Here is a 22513-nt window from a genome sequence, read left to right as displayed (position 1 = left end):
ATCTACCCCATTTTTGAAGGAACAGATTTTTTGTCGTCCTAGACTCCTTTGTGGAACGGCAGATACCGACACATTAAATGCAACAGGCAAATGATATGCATGTGTTCTGTTAAGCCGTGCACATTAAAGTTGCATATAATATTATAGGAATATTTTGTGATGCAGGGACAGCTGGCACCCATGGAAATGAGGAAGGAAAAGACTCCCTGGAGGAGATAAAATATGCAGTCAGCTTTACAAACCAGAACCTTGCTGTGCAGCCTGAAAAATTCCTGTTTTCTGCCAACTGTTTAAAAGTTTTCCGTTCCAGCAAACATTTGCCTTGCAGAGCTTCATTTCTGGAGTCTTCATGCGCTGAGCATGCCTACATTTTTAGGCTGTTTCGTTTATTTTATGGGATTGCTTTGTTTTTAGTTATTATAAGCTGTTCTGAGTAACTCAGATGCCCTGGAAGGGTTGGGGAGGGTATATGCTTTCCAAATAAAATACAGTGGTACCTCAGGTTAAGAACTTAATTCGTTCTGGAGGTCTGTTCTTAACCTGAAACTGTTCTTAACCTGAGGTACCACTTTAGCTAATGGGGCCTCCTGCTGCCGCCGCACGATTTGTGTTCTCATCCTGAAGCAAAGTTCTTAACCCGAGGTACTATTTCTGGGTTAGCAGAGTCTGTATGTAACCTGAAGTGTCTGTAACCCGTGGTACCACTGTAAAACAAATATTGGCAGTATAAGGAAAATAGTTCCCAATTTTCAAGAGATTACAAAGCATTGTTGGGCACTTTCCAAAGCCTTAAGGACAACCTCTTGAGCCCCTTCAACTTGCTATGCCCACTTGCCACTGCTGCCTGTCCAAGTGAACAAGCCATGGCAGGAGCAAAGAAGAGAAGGAGCAGCTTCCTCTTCAATCAGAGCTGGTACCTTCCTGCAAGCAAAAGCATGCGCTTTGCAACTGAGGGCTGATCCACATTTACCTTTTGCCCCACACTTTCCAGGAACCGCTCTGCTTCATGTGCTGTTGCTTTCTTCTTCTTCTTCTTCTTCTTCTTCTTCTTCTTCTTCTTCTTCTGACCCAGAGCAGGGGTAGGCAACCTAAGGCCCATGAGCCGGATGCGGCCCAATCACCTCAATCCGGCCCGCAAATGGTCCAGGAATCAGCGTGTTTTTACATGAGTAGAATGTGTCCTTTTATTTAAAATACATCTCTGGCTTATTTGTGGGGCCTGCCTGGTGTTTTTACATGAGTAGAATGTGTGCTTTTATTTAAAATGCATCTTTGGGTTATTTGTGGGACATAGGAATTCGTTCATTTCTTTTCTTTTCTTCAAAATATAGTCCAGCCCACCACATGGTCTGAGGGAAAGTGGACCGGCCCATGGCTGAAAAAGGTTGCTGACCCCTGCCCCAGAGCTTTTTCTACAAACGCCTGCTGTTTAAAGCTGAAGCACAACAAATGGCAATTTGGGATTTCTGTGGATTGTCATTTGCTCTGATTCAGCAGCAAATAACGGGTTTGTAAAGCTCCAGAGCAAAAATGAAGAAGAAGAAAAGCACTTGGACATGGAGTTTTAAAGTGTGGACTGTGCTAGGGAAAATGCGGAGGAAATTTAAGCATGGAACCATGACAGCCTTTCGCCAAAATTGGAGGAGTGACAAGACTGATATGTTTTACGACAACTCTGTAATGTTGTCATGTGTTACTGTCTCCACATTTTAAACTGTGGGAAGTGGGGCTGGAGCCGGATGTGAATGGGTTTCCTTGCAAAGTTGTCCGTTATTATTTTCATATTGTGGTGTGTGATTGTGCAGGGAGTGAGAGGAGAAAGCTTAGGACGGAGGCAGAGTGATTCGTGAGAATTGCGCCCCAACCACTTCTATACATGATAAAGTTTACATATTCTTATCACGCAAAAGGTTGCGTACACATTATGCCTTTAAAGTACATTTCTTTTCCTCAAAGAATTTTTGGCACTCTAATTTACCCTTCTCGACATTTACATTTTGCAGCAACCCTTAAGTTTTTGAGGTGGGGTGTGTGCGTTGTGCTGCATAAGTGCACACGGTTTTATCTCTTAGGCTCCTGCTGCAAGGTTGCAGTCCTATGCATACCTACAGAACTGAGAGCCAGTGTGGTGCAGTGGTTAAAGTTTTGCACTAGAGCTCGAGAGACGAGGGTTCGAATCCCCGCTTGTCCATGAAACTCGCTGGGTGCCTTGGGGTCAGCCACTGTTTCTCAGCCTAAATCTACCTCACAGGGTTGTTGTGTGACTGAAATAGGGATGAGGGGAACTATGCATGCCAGGTCGCCATCTTTATTCTGGCAAAATTACGGGCCAGTGCAGTGCAGTTGGCGGAGATTCCCCCCCCCCCCAATCTGGCGGACGTTACAATCTACTGCCATCTAACTGGATGACCCCTCTGGATTTTGTCACACGCACGCACACCCATGAATTTGTAAATCCACCTGTGCTTTGCTACTCAGAGCTTAAATGACCCCACCCCCTTGCAATTCCCCCTCTCCTCCCCTTTTTCTTCTTCCTAATTGCTTAAACCAATTGATGAACCAAGAACTTATACACTGACCACTAGTAATGAAACACATGTCGTAGATATTTTCCCACATTTATTATGCAACTTTTGTGATATACAAAATGATATGAGAAAACTTGGTAGAACAAGAAGAGTTTGGATTTCATATCCCGCTTTATCGCTACCTTAAAGGAGTCTCAAAGAGGCTAACAATCTCCTTTCCCTTCCTCCCCCACAACAAACACTCTGTGAGGTGAGTGAGGCTGAGAGACTTCAGAGAAGTGCGACTAGCCCAAGGTCACCCAGCATCTGCATGTGGAGGAGCGGAGACGTGAACCGGTTCACCAGATTACAAGTCCACTGCTCACCACTACACCACACTGGCTCTCTGGTATATTTATTTGTATAACATTATTCTTGTTTATAAAACCCAATAAAAATAAATACATGATCTTTTACACATCCTTTCAAACCCATGCATTTAGAGAGGACCCCTAACTTGGAGGGGGGGGAGATAGAGAGAGAAGATCTGAAATACAGGACAAACTCTATCAATATAGGATGTAGCATTTTACATTAAAATGCAGGACAATCCTGTATTACACAGGACAGGTGGCAGTCGAAAGGTGGGATACATAAATGTAGTAATAATAATAATTTATTATTTCTACCCTGCCCATCTGGCGGGGTTCCAACAAAAAATTAAAACATCAGTTATTGAAAACTTCCCTAAACATGGCTGTTGTAGTAGTAGTAAAGGCAAACGTACCCCTGACCATTAGGTCCAGTCGTGGCCGATTCTGGGGTTGCGGCGCTCATCTCGCTTTACTGGCCGAGGGAACCCGCGTACAGCTTCCGGGTCATGTGGCCAGCAGGACTAAGCCGCTTCTGGCGAACCAGAGCAGCGGACGGAAATGCCGTTTACGTTCCCGCCGGAGCGGTACCTATTTATCTACTTGCACTTTGATGTGCTTTCGAACTGCTAGGTTGGCAGGAGCAGGGACCAAGCAACGGGATCTCACCCTGTCGTGGGGATTCGAACCACCAACCTTTTGATCGGCAAGCCCTGGGCTCTGTGGTGGTAGTAGTAGCAGTAGTAATAATCCTACTGAACTCTACAAAATACAGGATCAGAACTGCCACAGGGATAAACGGGCGTTCAAAACGACGCCAGTAAGTGGAGGGGGGGGAAGTGCGCCTACTCTACATTTGCTATCTCTACGTTCAACTGCTGCTGCTGTTGGCGACGGAAGCCGGAAGAGTTTCGGCCTCTCTAGACGCGCCGGAGGCTTCTCTCTGTGCTCTGAGTCCGCACGGGCTGCGGGAGGGAAAAGGAGGGTAAAGGTCGCTCGGAGTAGTTAAGCAAGAGGCAGGGCAGGACGGGGCAGGACAGGCGACCTCGCCTCCGGAGCAGCCATGGCGGAGAAGAAGGGGCCCTCCCAGGCGCCCATCAGCCCCCTGAAGAACTTCTTCGCAGGCGGCTTCGGGGGCGTCTGCTTGGTCTTCGTGGGACACCCGCTGGACACCATCAAGGTGAGGAGCGAGGCGAAGGAGAGGGACTTGGGGACTACAAGCCCCAGGGCGCACCGCGCGGGTTGAGGCTCGCGAGGGAGGGGTAATCCCGCTGTCATTCCCAGCGGTAAGGGATGATGGGAGTTGTAGTCCATAAAAAAAACGTCTAGGGATGCGAGTTTGAGAAAGGCTCGGATAGACTGGTCCATGGACTACCACCCCCGGTATTGCACCCCCACCCCAAGAATGACTGGCATTTCGAATGGCGCGGGCTCAAAAGAACTCCAGCCCCCGTCATGCATCGCGCGAAGCAGAAGGGGGGGGGGAAGACTTGGAAGCAACTCCTAGCATGCACCGCGAACACGGCGAGCGCTTAAAGGAGTTTCGAAGTTCGCTCAGAGCGCCTTGCACTGATGCTACAGGGAGTTCTTAGGGGAATGTCGGAAGTTGCAATGTGGTGGCTTTTCGGGCTTTCCTCCAAATGCAAAATTTATTTTTTAAATGTATGACTACTGTTTATACCACCAATCAGTTCCTCTAAGCGGCTTACAAAACTCGTGCATTCAGTAACTTAAATGCAAAAGTACCTAAATAAAAAGTTATGAAAGCAACATGGATAGCATGAGCTGCTGCTGCTGCTGCTGCTGCTGCTGACGTTTTCTAAAGTTCATAAAGTTTTAGAAGAGCAATGGAGCATTGCTGGTGTTTGGAACTGCAGTGGAAATGTTTGTGTTGCTGTGCCATTTGCAAGGGGGAGGGAAGATGCGTCTTGGCCTCTGCTAGGAGTGCCAGCTTACTTGCACGCAGGTAGGGCCTTGTCTACATGCCAGTTGTAGTTTTGCAAGCTCGTTATTTGTGATAGGGCGGGTGGCAACGTTGTGAAAGCCTGAGTCATAAAAAGCGATAAAAATGGCAACCAGTAAAATACCAGTGGTAAGATCTCTGCTCCATATTCATAGTTAATTTTCTTCCTCCCTCATTTAGGCTGCAGTTTTTTGCCCAATGACCTGGGAGTAAGTTCCAATGAATTCATGGGCCCTTACTCCCCAGCAGTTATGGCATGAGTTTTTATTGTGCGTTTTGTATTCTCATTTTGTATTTTTATGTTGTAATATTTGGATAAAGAGTGGTATACAGATTCAATAGATAATAATAATAATAATAATAATAATAATAATACTGCTGAACACTGCTACTGTGAACTGGCAACAGCAACACCAGCAGTTACATGGTTGGGTTATACAGACTGATTTTGAAAACTTTGCTATCTATCTATCTATCTATCTATACACACACACACAAACACACACACATACATACACACTGAATCTGCTTCGTGTGTGGTTCTGTTTCTGTTCACATGGTTATGTGTTAGTGTGTACATAACTTTATAGCAGATCAATACAAATTAATAATAATAATAAATTTTATTTATATCCCGCCCTCCCCAGCCGAAGCCGGGCTCAGGGCGGCTAACAGCAATCAAATAATCAAACAATCAAATAATCCAACATTCTAAAAACATTTCATTATAAAAATTAATTAAAATCAAATTAATGGCAACCGTTAAGCAAAATTCTGTGCAGGTTGCCAGAGGAGGGAGTCAGGCTGTGCCCTGACCAAAGGCCTGGTGGAACAACTCTGTCTTGCAGAGTAAAAAATATCCTACCAATAAAAATTATCAATAAAAATTAGTAAAAAATATCCTACCAACTGTTTTGCATGGCTCAACATAGCATTGCACTAGAGGTCTCTTAACCCATGTAGCCTGGGTGCATGGGGCATATGGTGAAATTGCTTTGGGTCACAGAATCTTTCAGCTTGGTTCTCCTAGTTATTTTCCAAACCATGGAGGTAGAACAAGATATACCCGTTCTCTGAAATGTGGTCATGGGTTATACTGTGATCTGCCTTGGGAGGAGAAGCATTAGGGAGGCCGATCTTGATAAAGATATTTGTTGCCAGTCATTTTGCAAGCCCTTGGGATTTCTACACTAGAGGAGAGTTTGGTACAGGGTACTGAATGCAGCATCTTCTAAGAAGTTTAGTTCACTTTTCTTTTTTAAAGCAAAGTTCTAACCCTTACAGCTGTGAAAATAGGTTTTGAAAGTATATGGCTAATGCTTGGTGAGATCACAGAAACTGGGAGAGGGCAGCTGAAGAGTAATATATTGGTTTGTGCAGGATTAAACCTGGAGGGACGCGGGTGGCGCTGTGGGTCAAACCACAGAGCCTAGGGCTTGCTGATCAGAAGGTCGGCGGTTCGAATCCCTGCGACGGGGTGAGCTCCCGTTGCTCGGTCCCTGCTCCTGCCAACCTAGCAGTTTGAAAGCACGTCAAAGTGCAAGTAGATAAATAGGTACCGCTCTGGCGGGAAGGTAAACGGCATTTCCGTGTGCTGCTCTGGTTCACCAGAAGCGGCTTAGTCATGCTGGCCACATGACCCGGAAGCTGTATGCTGGCTCCCTCGGCCAATAAAGCGAGATGAGAGTCGTCCGCAACTGGACCTAATGGTCAGGAGTCCCCTTGTTGTTGTTTAGTCGTGTCCGACTCTTCGTGACCCCATGGACCAGAGCATGACAGGCACTCCTGTCTTCCACTGCCTCCCACAGTTTGGTCAGGTAAAGGAGTCCTTTTACCTTTACCTTAAACCTGGAGAGACCCAGGTTCAAATCCCCATTCAGCCATACAACCTTGCCTAATTGCTGTGAAGATATAATGGATGGGGCAGGGAAGAGCTGCACATACAGCCTTGAGGTTTCTAGAGGAGATAAATGTATGAGTGGTTAATAAGTAGGATTTTCAGACTGTGCTCTCCATAGCTTCCCAGTGTCCTTCCCCATGACCTGTGTGCACAAAGCAAATATGTGCAAATGGGTTTTTCCAGCTTTTTTAGTCCAGATTTGTGTTATCAGCAGAATTGTTATACAGTATATTTCTGCTTAGGAACACGGGTGGTGCTGTGGGTTAAACCACAGAGCCTAGGACTTGCCGATCAGAAGGTTGACGGTTCGAATCCCCGCGATGGGGTGAGCTCCCATTGCTTGGTCCCTGCTCCTGCCAACCTAGCAGTTCGAAAGCACGTCAAAGTGCAAGTAGATAAATAGGTACCACTCCGGCGGGAAGGTAAACGGCGTTTCCATGCGCTGCTCTGGTTCGCCAGAAGTGGCTGAGTCATGATGGCCACATGACCCGGAAGCTGTCTGCAGATAAACGCCAGCTCCCTTGGCCAGTAAAGCGAGATGAGCACTGCAACCCCAGAGTCGGTCATGACTGGACCTAATGGTCAGGGGTCCCTTTACCTTTTATATTTCTGCTTGCAATGTCACGATGCCTTCTCATCTACCAGTTTATAATGTTCTGTCTCTCCTCCTCGCCGGTTTGCAACCTGGATGAAACCTCTTTAATCCTGTTTTTTATAGTCCCGTTTCCAATGTATCTTATGTCTTAATCGGATGAGTTGGAAGTTCTGTATCCTTGTGAAACCAAGGACAATGGACTTTGCCTTTGTATGCGTCCTCCTGCTAATCATTAGACCAGGAGATTCTAGCATACTGTTTTAAACAGGGCGGATATCAAAAGGAGGGTGGAGGACTTGCCCTTTGCATGCTGGCTTGGTCACACACAGAATTGAGACGAATGTGACCAGTGGAGGAGTTCTTGTACCCCAGAGCTTCCAGACACTGAACTGATACACTGCCCTAGCCCAGGCAAAATCAATAGTTTTAATACAAAGGAAGCTTCATTATACTGAATCAGACCATTGGTAGCAGCTGTCCAGGTTTCTGGCACGAGTCTTTCTCTTTTTTTAAAAAAAATTAAAATTAAGTTTTTAAAAAGATATTTTTGTACATATAAAACATAACGATTTTAAACATTAAAATACCGAATTCTTTCAAACCCTTTGACCACCTTCCCTCCTTCCATAGGTTCCTTCTTTAAGATTAAGGTTACTGCATCTTTTACCCTTATCTAGCTATTATATAACCATAATTATCATTAAAACAATTCCACATTACAAGTGCCCTTACATCCCTGCCAAAGACTTTAACTGTTTACAGTGGTCTTTTAAGTAAATTAGACCTTGCTTCTTCTTTAATTGCCACACCATTAATTTCCTTGGTTTGTTAGCAAATTCAAAGTTTTTCTGTTTTATCAATTTTATTTTCCACTCAACTTCCTGGTTTATTAGCATTGATAATTGGGTTTGCAGAATCTTAATATGCTGTTTTATCAGTGCATTTGCAGGCTTCTTAACTAATTGCTTTTCTGGCACAAGTTTTTCTCCAGCCCTACACAGAGATGCCGAGGATTAAACGTGGGGCCTTTTGCAATCAAAGCATTGAGCTGCAAGTCCTTTTGCTGAGAGTAGTGATCAGTAGTAGCACTGGAATTTGCCTGACATAACCTCGTCAGGTGGGTGGCGGATGAGTCTCAGGAACCCCAATGCAGCTGGCCAGTGAAAGTGTAAAACCTCAGCTCTTGTGTTCTCAAGCTGTTTTTCTCTGGGAGGTTTCATTTCAACAGACGGGTCAAATATTGTCAAAAGTACAGTCATACCTCATGTTACTGCCGCTTCAGGTTATGTGTTTTCCGGTTGCAGACCACGGGAAACCCGGAAGTACTGGAATGGGTTACTTCTGGGTTTCACTGCATGCGCAGAAGTGCCAAATCACGCCTGTGCAGACGCGGCACTTCAAGATGCGGACGTTGTAGGTTGCGGACGTGCCTCCGCCCGAGGTTCCACTATAGTCGGGCATTTTAATGACCTAATTTCTTACAATGGTTGCAAGGAACAGAAAACATTGTGGGGATTCCAAAAACCAAGTTAAGGCAGCCTGGACGGGGATGTCAAGCTAGCCCATGACAACCAGAGGAAACTCAGCCAGATGGCCAGGGTATAAATAATAAAATTATTATTATCAGTGCTTTTTTTTCTTAAAAAAATGTTTAGGGGTACTCTCATTGAAATACTGCCCCTCAATGAGGCTAAACTTAGATTCACAAAATGTTTAGGGGTATGCGTACCCCCAGAAAAAAGCCCTGATGATGATAATGATGAAGATGATTAATCTTGCTAAGGTCCTCAGTACTAACCCGCATCAGGTCAGGCTGGGATACTCTGAACCTGCAGTTATTGTTGGTACATCAGTGGAAATCCTAATCTGCCCTGATTACCCAGCATCAGGCATTCAAAGATGGCGCTCATCTTGACAGGAAGCTGAGCGAGACAGATGGGAGTCCTAGGTTCTCACTGACCATTGAGCCTGATTTGGTATTGAACTGACTGCCCGAGTGAGCACAGCTGAGAGAGATCATCTCCTCCCAGCTCATCACCTTAGGTCTCAGTACTACAGAGCATGTTAGCCGCCTCATCCAGAAATAAATCTACATGAATCCTTAATCTCCCAGGTCTGAGTTTCAGGAGATCCTGCCCTTAGGCTCTGGCCCAACCTTGACAAAGGAAGGCTGTCTCTTTGGCTTATTTTGTACGTTATCTCTGCAGCTCTTATTCAGCCGTATAATTAGCCGAATGCCTGTCAGTCCCAATTTATTAGGACTGCCACCCCTCAATCCCATTACACAGCACTCTTATTTCATCAGGTAAGGGGTGGATTTGAAGATGGAAAACACGAGGGGCATGTGATGGGTTAGGAGAAAGGTGCCTGAGGGAATCGGAGCTTTGGGTGGCTGGCTAGCCGTCTCTATTAGAAACCAATTTCCTAATAAAAAGGGCCCAGTAATAAGAGAGAATGTTTGCATTCACTGCATTCCCTCCCCCCTTCAACTTGTTTTGCAGGTCAGGCTACAGACTCAACCGAAACCTTTGCCTGGGCAGCCTGCACTCTACTCTGGGACCTTTGACTGCTTCAGAAAGACTCTCGTCGCCGAGGTATTGTGTCAGTTCAGTTGTCATGCCTGTCAGAAACATCACTTGCTTCTCCAAATCAAATTGTGTCAGAATGATGTCTTGCTGAAGATGGAGAGCTTCTTGGGTTATCAGACCAAATGACTCATGCTCAAGTGACTCAGTGGGAAATTATTTTTGACAGGAGAACTAGTTAGCTATACTGTAAAGGTAAAAGGTAATTGTCCAACTCCTAAGCACATATAATTGTGAAGATGTGACACCTTACATTTCGGGGCTGTTTGCACAGTGGCCTGGTTTGCACTTCATGATAAGGTTTATTCTGTTGTGCCCAACCCATAGCAACTCTTAGGCTCCTCCCTGCTCCCCTTGTCTTCTGTGACTGGAACAAGGATTTTATTTTTGGTAAAACACAACTTCCCCTTTTTGTCCAAACCGGGGATCATGGATTATGCTAACTCTGGTTTGATTAAACCAACCAGCTTCATAACCTATGGATTTGGCTTGTTTTGAAACAGTAGTGTCCATCTACAACCCCAAGTTTGGCTGGAATGGGAAGTAAAGGCTTACAAAAAGTGAAAATAAATACTCCTGAATGCTTCTTTCCAGTGACACAGAAGGTGGAAGGAGGAGTGCAGAAATCTAAAGCTCACTGCAGCTGGTGCACATCATGATAAACCATGGTTTATTTGATGAGTGAATATGGCTGCTACATTCAACACATGTACAATCTGTGTACACGTAATGGTTTTTCTGTAGCCATGCATGGTTTTTTATGTGTAATTTATACAAGTGGCTTTCTGGATGATATCCCAGGATCCTTTTGCCATTCCTTTACCTTGAAGAAAGTAGGGAAGAATATCGTAACCCTTACATTACTGCATTATTATTAATTATAGTTCTGAAATCTATAGTCCCATGCTCTACTGACTCCTCTTCCCTCTTCCAATTTCTGCAGCAAATTTCCCCTTCTTTTCCCCTGTCCTCTTTAACAGTGGTTGAATGTTACATCTGCACCACCTCTAGCCGTGGTTAATGCCAACTAGATTCCCTCTTAATCTGTTTCAAATCCTTGTTAAGATGGGAATGCCAAGTTCTGGTTAAGACCGGGAATGGGAGAAGTTGTTTCTGCCAAACCTTGTTCTCAGGTCACCATTGTGATTTGTTTGAGTGAAAGGAACCACCACCTCTGGCTCAGATATAGTGCGGTTTGTTCAGCCCAGGACAAAGCGGATGCAATCGGCTCGTGCATGATGAACCATGGTTTATGTCTTACCATGATGTGTGGACAGAGCCTCTGACGCATTTCTTAAGGAAGTATGGCTGCAGATAAATTCGGTGTCCCTTCTTCCTCACAATAAGCCAGCAGCTACTTGTGCTGTCTTGAATAGGGTCTGCCGCTGATATCCGATGGTGAAATAGCATCCCCTGTGAAGTGCTGCAGAAAAGCTAAAGTAATCCACTGCCTTGCTGTGTCTTGCAGGGAGTCCGTGGTTTGTATAAAGGAATGGCGGCTCCGATTGTTGGTGTGACCCCCATGTTTGCTGTGTGTTTCTTTGGATTTGGCTTGGGGAAAAAACTCCAGCAGAGAACACCCGATGACATTCTGACGTGAGTGACTTCCGATAATCTAGCAACAGGCTGTCGAGGCATTCCAGGCTACTGTGACGTATAAAATTGCACATTCCGGCAATGCAGCCAAGAACCGTGTTATTTTTTTCCTCCCTGTTATAAATATACATAGGGGTTTTTTTTTTTGCGAAATGAATAAATCTGGCAAGCTTTAAGGCTCCTGGAAGCGTGGGATTGATTGCACCGGCTGAAAACAGACACTGTGTGGGCTGTTGCTGCATAGTTTCCTTCCCAGGCAAAACTTGCATCTATTTAGGAAGGATTATATTTTAGATTAGTGTGGTGTGTGTTACATAATGGCAGGCTCGTAACACCTCCTCGTAATAGTGGGCCTGAGCACATAAACGCCATTTATATGCCGAGACGACTGTTTCACTGAGCCTACACTTGGTGATGTACATAACCCGACCTTCCCACGACGTACCCATCTTTCTGGTACGCCCTCAGTTCTCCAAATAGCTAAGTGCATCCGGATCATGCTGGATTCCCAGAATTTGTCTCATACCTCAGCTCCTTGCAGACTTACATAAGAACAGCCCTGCTAAAGGCTCACCTGGTCCAGCACCTGTTTCCCACAGTGGTCTGTCAGATGACCATGAGAAACCCACAAGCAGGATGTGAGGGCAGTTGCCCTCCCCTATAGTTGTTCCTCAACGACTGGTCTTCTGACACAGGATCGTTTGACCCTGGAGGTAACATCATGACTTGTCACCATTGGTAAATGTTCTCCTCCATGAGTTTGTCCAGTCCAGGGGTTGGGAACCTTTTGGGCCTGATGGGCCAGATCTTTTATCTCCCCCTGCTTCCCATGGGCCAGCTTTAACAGCTGAGTGCAGCTGCCCGCCTATTAATCGTCTGGTGTCGTGATGATATCAGGTGATAGGCAGGAGGTTCTAGCGTTCTGGGGAGCCAGTGTGGTGTAGTGGTTAAGAGCAGTAGACTCGTAATCTGGGGAACCGGGTTCGCCTCCCTGCTCCTCCACATGCAGCTGCTGGGTGACCTTGGGCTAGTCACACTTCTCTGAAGTCTCTCAGCCCCACTCACCTCACAGAGTGTTTGTTGTGGGGGAGGAAGGGAAAGGAGAATGTTAGCCGCTTTGAGACTCCTTAGGGTAGTGATAAAGCGGGATATCAAATACAAACTCTTCTTCTTCTTCATAGTGGATTCACAGGGGTGGGGGAAAGAGGTCTCCTTCGCCAGCACATTCCCTGCAGGACTGAACCCCACCCTAATAATAATAATAATAATTTATTTATACCCCGCCCATATTTATTTATACCCTGCTTCAGGTTACGGACTCCGCTAACCCAGAAATAGTGCCTCAGGTTAAGAACTTTGCTTCATGGTGAGAACAGAAATCACATGGCTGTGCAGCAGCAGTGGGAGGCCCTATTAGTTAAAGTGGTACCTCAGGTTAAGAACAGTTTCAGGTTAAGAACGGACCTCCAGAACAAATTAAGTTCTTAACCTGAGGTACCACTGTATGTGATCTTGAGAGAGAAGATGTGACCATGATAGAGTCCCAAGGGCTGGACTGAGGCCTACATGAGGCCTGAGGCTCCCCCACCCCTGCGGTAAAGTGGGGGAATATGCAAATATTGTTCCAAATTTGTAGCGATCTATCTGAATCTGCTGCTACTATGGTTCTGTAATGACTGTTCATGCTGCCTTTATATTTTTAATTGGCTTTTGTTATTTTTTAAAATTGTTGTTAGCTGCTCTGAGGTTCTTTCTGAAGCACCTGGTGAGATGTAAATTGGGGGGGGGAATAAAGACGACGAAATTATCATTTAATTACATGATTACATTTTGCTCAGAACGTTGGTTTTCTTGGCACATAATTGGAATTTTTAACGTTGACAGGGAACAGCCCTGATAATATGCACAGGTATTTTTAATAGTTGGCTGGCGTTTTTAGTTCTTTTGTTCTGGAAATGGAAGGGGCTTTGAAAGAACAGAGTCTAAAATGCCGCGTTACTGAGCAGTTGTTGATTTAATACGGTGGCATGGCAAGGCCTAGTAAGGACTCAAGAACCCTACGGGTGGCTGACCAGTGGCCAAGCAGATGTCTCTGGGACGCACACAAGCAGGAGATGAGCACAATAGCCCTCTCCCACTTCTGACCCCCAGCAACTGATGTTCAGAGGCCTACTGACGCTAATCCTGGAGGTTAGATACAGCCATCATGACCAGTAGCCTGATAACTGAATTTATTAGCCTTTACCCCCCATGAACTGGTCTAGTTCACTTTAAAAAAACATCCACATTGGGAGTCATCACTACATCTCTTCCTGGCTCTGTATTTAGGAAAATGCAAATCCTGTGACTAATGTCCTTTCATCCCTATGCAGATATCCCCAGCTTTTTGCCGCAGGCATGCTTTCTGGGGTGTTCACCACCGTAATCATGGCTCCGGGAGAGAGAATCAAGTGCCTTTTACAGGTAAGAGGGGCTTCAGGAAGCCACCCAACCGTTCCAGGAAGCTAGTCTGGCCATTGCACCCTAGCAAAAGCTTTCTATCCTTATATTTCCTTCTTATCACTGGGTGTCCTCCTCTAGCCTGCAGTCTGAGGTTAGCAGGACACCATGTAAATATAAAGTTTTCTAAATGTTTTGGATGTCCCCCAGTCCACTTGGCTAAGCATATCCGTGTGTGTGTGTGTGTGTGTGTGTGTGTAAAAAGACATATGTGCGGAAGTGTGTATAGATATGAACGAGAGAGGATGCTAAAATTGCCAGGAAACTATGCCCCGCCTCAAACTACTAACCGTTGGCACATCACATTCCTACCAGCAATGTTTTCTTAATGATACTGCTCATATGAGTGCTATAAGTAGGGTGCAGTGACGACTGCAGGAGCAGGAGGAGAGCAACGGGTGGAACAGAGGTCCAGTCATCTGGCCAGGGGCTTGTGCATCCTGCAGTAGCTTGCAGGAGGTTCCTAGCACATTTACGCTGAACTGGTTAGGACAGTGTTCTCCCAATAGGGTTGACGGGCCTGTTACAATATTTGCAAGGGTCCTATACCCACTGCTGTCCTATTTGACACTGATATGTAATTCTCTCCTTGGTCCTCAGGCTTCAGCTTTGGCCTGTGGCCTTTCTTAAAGACGCAACCTGCCTCTGTGTCAGTGACAGCACTTTTTCAACTTTATTTCAGCCCCCTTCCCCCCTGCTGGAGTTCCTTGCGGTGAAATTCTCTTACATCTGAACTCTCTTCTTGGAGAGGCAACAGGCAAGAGCCTGCGGTGCACCCTGACACTTTCCTGGCTGTCAAGTAACTCTCTCCAGAGGACTTCTCCCTTCTGATGGGCCCTATCTTGTAGACCAGAATAGTCTCTTCCCCTTCCCCCAAGATCAGTTTCCCTGGATCAGGGAGGGAAATGGGGGTAGCTCACACCAGGCATATCTGCTCTTGGCTTCCCAAGAGCCTTGGACCTCCAGACCTTATTGAAAGCTCCCCATAGTAGCACGCCCGTTATTCAGCCTGTGGTTATCTGAACATATTGAATGTGCAGGTTTATTTCTCATTCCCCATATAAACAGCCTGCCTGTTTATTTCCAAGTATACATCCGTTTACAGCTTGACTACCCCCCCGAGGCGAAGTCACTAAATGTTGCATTTGATTACTGTTATGAATGATACACTTTATGGAAGTTTTTGCAGGCTCTTTTTGGACTAGGTAAGGAAATTAGATGTTAAAGAGCTGGAAGGGGAAGAAGGATACAGGCAGAGCAGCTGATAGTTTGTTCAATTGCAATTTGAGTGAAATTTTGAACAGAATGTTCACACCAGGCTTGCAGAAGCGACTCATTAATTTGAGCAAGCTAAAACTAAGAGCGACCACAAGAAGTTTTGAAGTTGATTTTCATTCTGACTTTGTCTTATCCTTCTCGTTTGTATATTTTTATGCAATTGTGATGGCCTATGGAATAAATATATGCAATAAATATTTACTGTATATCAAGTGGATTTCAATTTCCGCCACTTTGGTGCGCAATCATCACTTGACATCCTGCGGCTCACATCTCACAGTTGACGTCTGAGGGAGGAATCAAATTTGCAGAGCTGCCTTTCAGGAGTTCTAGATTTAGGGGCATTTGTACAACCGTGTAGTTATAGCTGATGAGAAAACCATTCTTTAATTCCCTTAGATCCAGGCAGCCTCTGGTGAAATTAAATATGGAGGCCCTTTGGACTGTGCCAAACAGCTTTATCGCGAGGCTGGCATTCGAGGTGTTTACAAAGGAACGGTGCTCACCCTCATGAGAGGTAATTGCTGGTCAAGTGCCCCTAAAGCCCTGTTTGTGGAATGTTGTAAATGTTATTTTTTTCTTAAAGTTTTGTTAAAATAACAATAAAAGTAGCTGGATTGTTAAAGGGGGAGAGGGGAGGTTGGCACTGAATGGCTCCTTTTGTAAATAATAAAATAATAATAATAATTTATTATTTATACCCGCCCATCTGACTGAGTTTCCCCAGCCACTCTGGGCAGCTTCCAATCAAGTGTTAAACACAATGCAGCATTAAATATTAAAAACTTCCCTGAAGTTTTCAGATGTCTTTTAAAAATAAGATAGCTGCTTACTGTATTTTTCGCACCATAGGGCGCACCGGACCATAGGGTGCACCCAGTTTTTAGGGGAGGAAATCAAGGAAAAAAATATTTCCCCCCCAGCCCCAAAGAGCAGCGTACAGGCTGCGCACAACCTCTCCCTGCCGGAGGGGTTGAGTGGGGCTATGGCACAAGCCAAGGCAGCAAGCAGGATGGATCCCGCTCGCTGTTTTGGCTTCCTCTTTAGCCCTGCGCAACCTCTCCTTGCCAGGAGACACTGCACAGGGCTAAAGAATCCATAGCCCCGTGCAGCCTCTCCTAGCCGGGAGACGCTGCGCAGGGCTTTCCTGGCTTTACTGGGAGGTGGGGGGATTCCCTCACCTCTCCCAAAAGCCCGCAGAAGCCGCGCAACCCCTTTAAAGAGATTGCGGCTTCTCCTGGCTTTTCTGGGAGGTGGGAGAAGGGACTGATGCGGCCAGTCAGTCCCTTCTCCCTCCTGTGGGAAAGCCCGCAAGAGCGCACGGAGCTTGTGTGCGGCTCTTGGGGGCTTTTCCCGCCTGCCTCCCCCCTGCATTCGCTCCATAGGACGCACACACATTTTCCCTTGCTTTTTAGGAGGGAAAAAGTGTGTCCTATGGTGCGAAAAATACGGTATTTCCTTGACATCTAATAGGAGGGCGTTCCACAGGGCGGGCGCCACTACCGAGAAGGCCCTCTGTCTGGTTTATAATCTGATTTATAATCACAGATGATATTGTATTTCCATCCTCTCCCCACCCCTTCTCCCCAGCTCTGCCCCTGTCTCAATCAAGGAGTCAAGCCCACTTTGTTCTGCTTTGGGGCCTGGCGGAATGTTCTGTGCCATTTCCTTCATTGCAGAACGTTCCTTGCAAGTCAGGCCCCGGTTGCGCCTCTGGTTTCTCTAAGTCTGAATTTGTGTTTGTTTTACCAGATGTTCCAGCCAGTGGGATGTACTTCATGACCTATGAGTGGCTTAAACATATTTTGACACCTGAAGGGCAGAGGTGAGTAAAACCCTACGTTTCCCACCAGTACATCTAAGAAATTCTTCCTGCTGCTGAGTAAGGATAATCTTGTGTACTTAATTATCAAAAACACCAGTGGCAAGTGTTTCCAGGGAAATGCTCAAATACTTGGTTACGTGTTCTTTAGTTTTGTTGCATTTGTTTACAGGAAAGCAATTTTTTTAAAAAATGCACTACTACTAATAAGATTACATTTCTATCAAGGATTTGAAGTGATCAAAGCCCTTAACATGTTCTGTTACAGTAAACTTTACTGTAAAGTAAGCCTAAGTGGCTTCGTCGTTGTATGTGCCTTGTAGTATGACACAGGGGCAGAGTGCAGGAATCCACATAATAATTATGACAGAACGTCTTTCTCTGACCTGAGTTGTAGCAGGAAAGTTTCCCTTTTTTCAGCGCGATGCAGGAACGCAACAACAAAAGCAGCTTGCTGGGTGGAGCAGACCTGTGATACTACAGGGGGTGAGGTAGTGGGGAGCCTCATGCGGTGCAGGTGCACCAACGGAAAAGTCCGAATTGGCCCTACTGGTGCCATTGCACTGTGCCAACCTCCCTGCTGCCTGTCCCCTCTGCCTTGGTGTCTGTTGCATTTCTGGTCCCAAGAAGTTGTGATCTTCATAAATAGGAACGGAAAAGAAAAGTAAGTCTTGTGGCACCCTGAAGTCTACGGTTTGCACTTTCATGGGTTACAGATATGAGAAATGTTGCCCTCGGAATGCAAAAATATAGAACAACCATCACCCTGTGAACAGTAGTGTCAAATAATGATAAAATGCAAAATAATAATAATATTCTGTGCCAATGCAGATAAAGCTTAGATTTATGCAGAATAAGCACCTTGTGACCATTCACAACAGAAGTAATTGGTGATGGAGGACACTGAAGAATCTCTCTCTTTCTCCCTCCCTCTTTTTAATCTTCTCTGCAGTGTCCGTGACCTCAGTGTACCCAGGATTCTGTTTGCAGGTGGCATGGCAGGGATTTTTAACTGGGCTGTTGCGATCCCTCCAGATGTGTTGAAGTCTCGTTTCCAGACGGGTGAGTCAGCTTGGTCTCTAACCTAAAGATGGGCTCTTGGGAGATTGCTGTTTTTGTCTTCCATTGCCTTTTGAAATACATGATTCAAAGAGATCCAGTCCTTCCCCCTGTCAGAATTGTTTTTTGGCAGGTGGCTGCCTGAGACTGAAGCAGGGAAACCAAATTGGAACATTGAGCGCTCAGTAAAATTGTGTGCATCTTGAGTGACTCATTGCTAATTTCACCTTAGAGTAATTAGAGAAAACATGGAGGTGTGGCTAACACTATCCATGCCTCTCCCCACCCTGAGTTCCACTGTAGTTCCACAATATTCTTAGGAAGAGAATGCACATTGAAGGATTATCTCTTTCAGGTTTCATTTGCACATTGTCTTCTTCAGTGAGTTCCTCTGAGCATCATTCCTGGGCAACAGCCCATGCCACACACTCTGGTTTAATCCGGAGCTTGATGAGACATTTGTATCTTTCTTCACTGTGCCATGACTGCCCTTTCCCATTGTGGCCATTGGGTTGCTGGTGCGGCACAAATTCTCACTTTTCTCCCCTCCTAATTGTTGGCTTTGCAGCTGCAACTCTATTCACTAAGGGAATTGGAACCAAAGTGGGGTATGGTCCCATTTTGCAGCCTCTTTGAGGCTTTCTGTTAAGTTTTTTTCCAGAGGAAACTTTTGTGCTGGCTTTCTGGTGAGGCAAATAGCTGCTTGCCTGGTCAGCTGTGGTGAATATAATTGCCTGCAAATAAAGAGCATGGATCCAAAGAGAGGGGAACCTGTGGCACCTTGGGGACTACAGCTCCCTTCAGCCCCAGCCAGTGTGGTTTCTGGGAGTTGTAGTGCTGCATCATGCAAGTTTCCCCATCCCTGTCTGATCAAGGAAGTTGGTGTTTTCAGGCCATTGGTATGCCTCTAATGATTTCTCATTAGATTGGGTTAGTCAGTGGGACAGGTGGGAAGTGGGCCAGAACGTTCCTGGACTCCTTTGTAAAGCTGGTTCAGCATCTTCACCACAGCCATGCCTTGCCTACTCAACAAGCCATTCAGATAAGTTCTGAAAGTTTTGCCTGCCTGAGCCTCTTCGCCACAGTGTGGCTTGTACAGTGGATCTGGCAAGTTACTCGCCCTTGAGTGAGTGGCAGGTGGTTAATTTCAAGCCTGATTTCAAGGAACATCTCCCTTTCTCCCCACCCCAGAAGGCAGGGTCTCTAACTAGAGATGGGGAACCTGTAGATGTTGAGTTGTTGCTGGACTACAGCTTCCGTCATTCCTGGCCGTGCTGGAGGAGCCAGGTTCCCTAACCCTCAACTCCATGCAGTACTTATCACTGCAGAAAATGTGCTCCCACAGCAGTAGTTATCATTTGAGGGTGTGCAGAAAGGAGGGAGAGTGATTGCTGGGCAAACAGGGAGGAAGGGGGAGCACAAAGCTGCCTTAGCAGGCCAGGACTTCTCAGTGACTTAAACCATAACTTGCATGCTTTTACCTTTCTCAACAGCTCCTCCGGGAAAGTATCCCAATGGCTTCAGAGACGTTTTGCGGGAGCTGATTCGAGAGGAAGGAGTGGCGTCACTGTACAAGGGATTTACCGCTGTGATGATCAGGGCTTTCCCAGCCAACGCAGTAAGTGAACAGTGGGCTCATCGACAGATGGTAGAATTTTTTTTTAGCCCTGTTTCCATTTGGATCATTTCATTCCTTTCTGTGTGTTTTCCTCCAGGCCTGCTTCCTTGGTTTTGAAGTCGCCATGAAGTTCCTTAATTGGCTCGCCCCAAGTCTGTGAAGACCGGAAGGACGTGTTCCTAAGGGAACCTGAGGACAAGAGGAAGGAGGCAATTGCATTAGAGAAGCAAAATGGAAGCAAAATAAGCTGTATAAATGACTTATTTTTTAATAACCGGTTTTTGCCTTACTCGCTACCTCTGGAGGAGGCTGTTGTTGCCATTCAGAATCTCGAGCCAATTCTCATCCCCGTTGGGAGTTTGAGATGCATACCTGCCTTCTGAACCCAAAGTTACCATAGGGGTAAAGCTGCTCGTAGAAAACCTTACTGCTATTAATAGGTGTCAAATTTCTTCTTATTTGCCTCTTTTGGAAATAAAGAAGGAATATTTTAATTTCCCATTTTTTAATCTTAGTAAAGAACTGCATGGATGGTGGCGATAGTACCAGGTGGAGGGTGGGGTTGGAGATCTAGCCACTGTGCATTTAATTCTCAGGATAAACTTCACACTTAAGTGCATGCAAGCACGTAAGAAGATTGTTTAGCTTTGGTTTACAGGCACTACACAGTCTGCCACTAAAGTTCCTGTGTAAGCAGCATGGAAATGAATGAGACTTGCACATGAACAGAGATGTTACTTCAGCAGTCCCAGGAACTTCAGTGGGGCTTGTGCATTACTCAGTCATGGCAGGTACTAGTTTTAAGTCTCTTGTTTGTTACCTTGAGGTGTATGACCCACACTGTGGCGCGGCATGCTGGTTTGAACTAGTTCACACACTGAAAGCTCAAGAACTGGACGCAACAGATAGAAAATTAACAGAGCTGCAGAATCTTGTATTAATGTCTAATAAACTCAAACTGATCAATTACAGGTATAAGGGAGTAATCTCCAGGTTTCTTCAGAGATCCTGTCACAGTTGGTTAGAAAGTGCAGTCAGCACAGAAACACAGGTGTTTCAAGCCCCCTTCCCCCCTAAAATACTCTTTCAATAGGTGCTTTCTGGTAACCAGTGATACCAGCTTCACAAGTGCCAACCTCATGGTTATATCTGAGGTGCCAAATGATGAATTCTGGTACATATGGTACCTGTGCTTGTATTGTGGTGGTTTCAAAGTCAAGAGAAGTTTTAAAACTGGAAGTTGAAAGAGCCTGAAATATGACAACTTCAGAGTGACTGTTTCCACTGCCGTTTTTCCTCAAGAGGACTTTATTGCATGCCCGGTGTGTTTTAGCTGAAGCACATCCCATGCTCAGGCAGTAAAGGCAGGACTATTGATCTGTAAAGTGTTTCAGTGGGATAAAATTATCCTGTTCAGGACTATGAACAGACTTGCTGAGTCTCAGCCAGAATTTGGTCTTGGTGGTTCTTGTTTACTTTCCGTTTTGGAGTTACTACACCATCGGCAGAGACTTGTCTTCCTTTTCATAGATATCAGCCAGGCTATTTTAAAAATAGCCTCTGCCATCATGAGAGCCAGAGTCTTGTTCTAAGGGCTGAGATTCTTTTGGAATGCAAATCCTATACTAGCTTCTCCAGGGAACCCCCAAAGGCTGCTCGTGTTCTCTTGGTGTATAGTTTTGTATTTGTTGCTGTCTGTGAGAATCTGTTGTTAAACACACAAATTGAACTTTAACTCTGCTGGGACTGAAGGTCTCCCTCAGGACAGTTGAGATCCTGCTTTAACTAAAAATTGGCTGTCTGGCTGTCAGTCGTTCTGCTCATTTCTCACTGTGTCTTGTATATTTGAGGCATTCCAAAGAGAAATCCTCTTTCTGGAATATACTCCTCTACCAAAGTAAGATAATTAAGCCTGCACAAGCTGCCTATGAGCTTTTGAAAAAGTAACTGCTCCCTTAAAAAAAATAAAGATCATGTGCATAGTTTCATGATGGTGGTTTCATCTCTTGTAAAACATTAATAAATTACTTCATGATGCCCATCATTAACACATTAAGCAGGTCATTTCCTTCCTATCTAAGACAAAGGATTGCTTTCCTTTGCAGTATATTGCATCATTCAGTGCTTAGGTCATTTGGTTAAATATTAGTAATTCATTGTCCCCGGAACAGTACTTTTTTGGGGGTGGAGGCTTTAAGGGGCTAGTTTTCTCAGAACATTTGCAAAACGCAACCCCTCTTCAGGGTTGCTAGTCCTTGAACCAGCCTTATTAATTAAAACAATACATGGCCATCTGTCGTGGATGGTTTAGCTGAGATTCCTGCCTTGCAAGGGGGTTGGACTAGATGACCCTTGGGTCCCTTCCAACTCTACCATTCTATGATTTTGTGCCCTGCTGCATCAAACCAAAGCTCCAACTAAAGCAGGCTTCAGGTTTGAGAAAGCCCTGTTCAAAATGCTCCCTGGCAGGCCTTAATGCACTTACCGGTAACCTTGCAGCAGCAGGAAAGAACTGCAGACATCAAGAGCTGAGCTGCCATTTGAATTTTCTATAGTGCTGTTGCTCTGGAATATAGCATTGAAGGGATTAAAATGGCTGCTTGGAGCACCAGGAGGATTTTCTTTTTAATGTGGGATTAGAGCAGGCATTGGTTGTGGGCCTTGATGGCGAGCCATGGCCCTGGCACACCTGCCCAAGGATGCTAGGTGTTGACACCAGC

The 22513-nt window shown here is 45.4% G+C and overlaps 1 protein-coding gene across 1 annotated transcript; it reads left to right on the top strand.

Moving 5' to 3' along the window:
• Positions 1-3828: 3828 nt before the first annotated feature.
• Positions 3829-21781, top strand: SLC25A20 (solute carrier family 25 member 20). The gene is made up of 9 exons (XM_080996615.1): positions 3829-4058; positions 9838-9930; positions 11390-11517; positions 13890-13980; positions 15694-15811; positions 17047-17119; positions 18069-18178; positions 19669-19793; positions 19891-21781. The coding sequence occupies exons 1-9, from the start codon at positions 3942-3944 to the stop codon at positions 19951-19953; spliced, it is 918 nt and encodes a 305-aa protein (XP_080852741.1). The 5' UTR covers positions 3829-3941; the 3' UTR covers positions 19954-21781.
• Positions 21782-22513: the final 732 nt, after the last annotated feature.

This window comes from Podarcis pityusensis (genome assembly GCF_964106645.2).
Source record: "Podarcis pityusensis genome assembly, chromosome: 2".
Taxonomy (NCBI): Eukaryota; Metazoa; Chordata; class Lepidosauria; order Squamata; family Lacertidae; genus Podarcis; species Podarcis pityusensis.
Note: the sequence above shows the minus strand (reverse complement) of the source record. Positions and strands in the feature narration are given on the sequence as shown.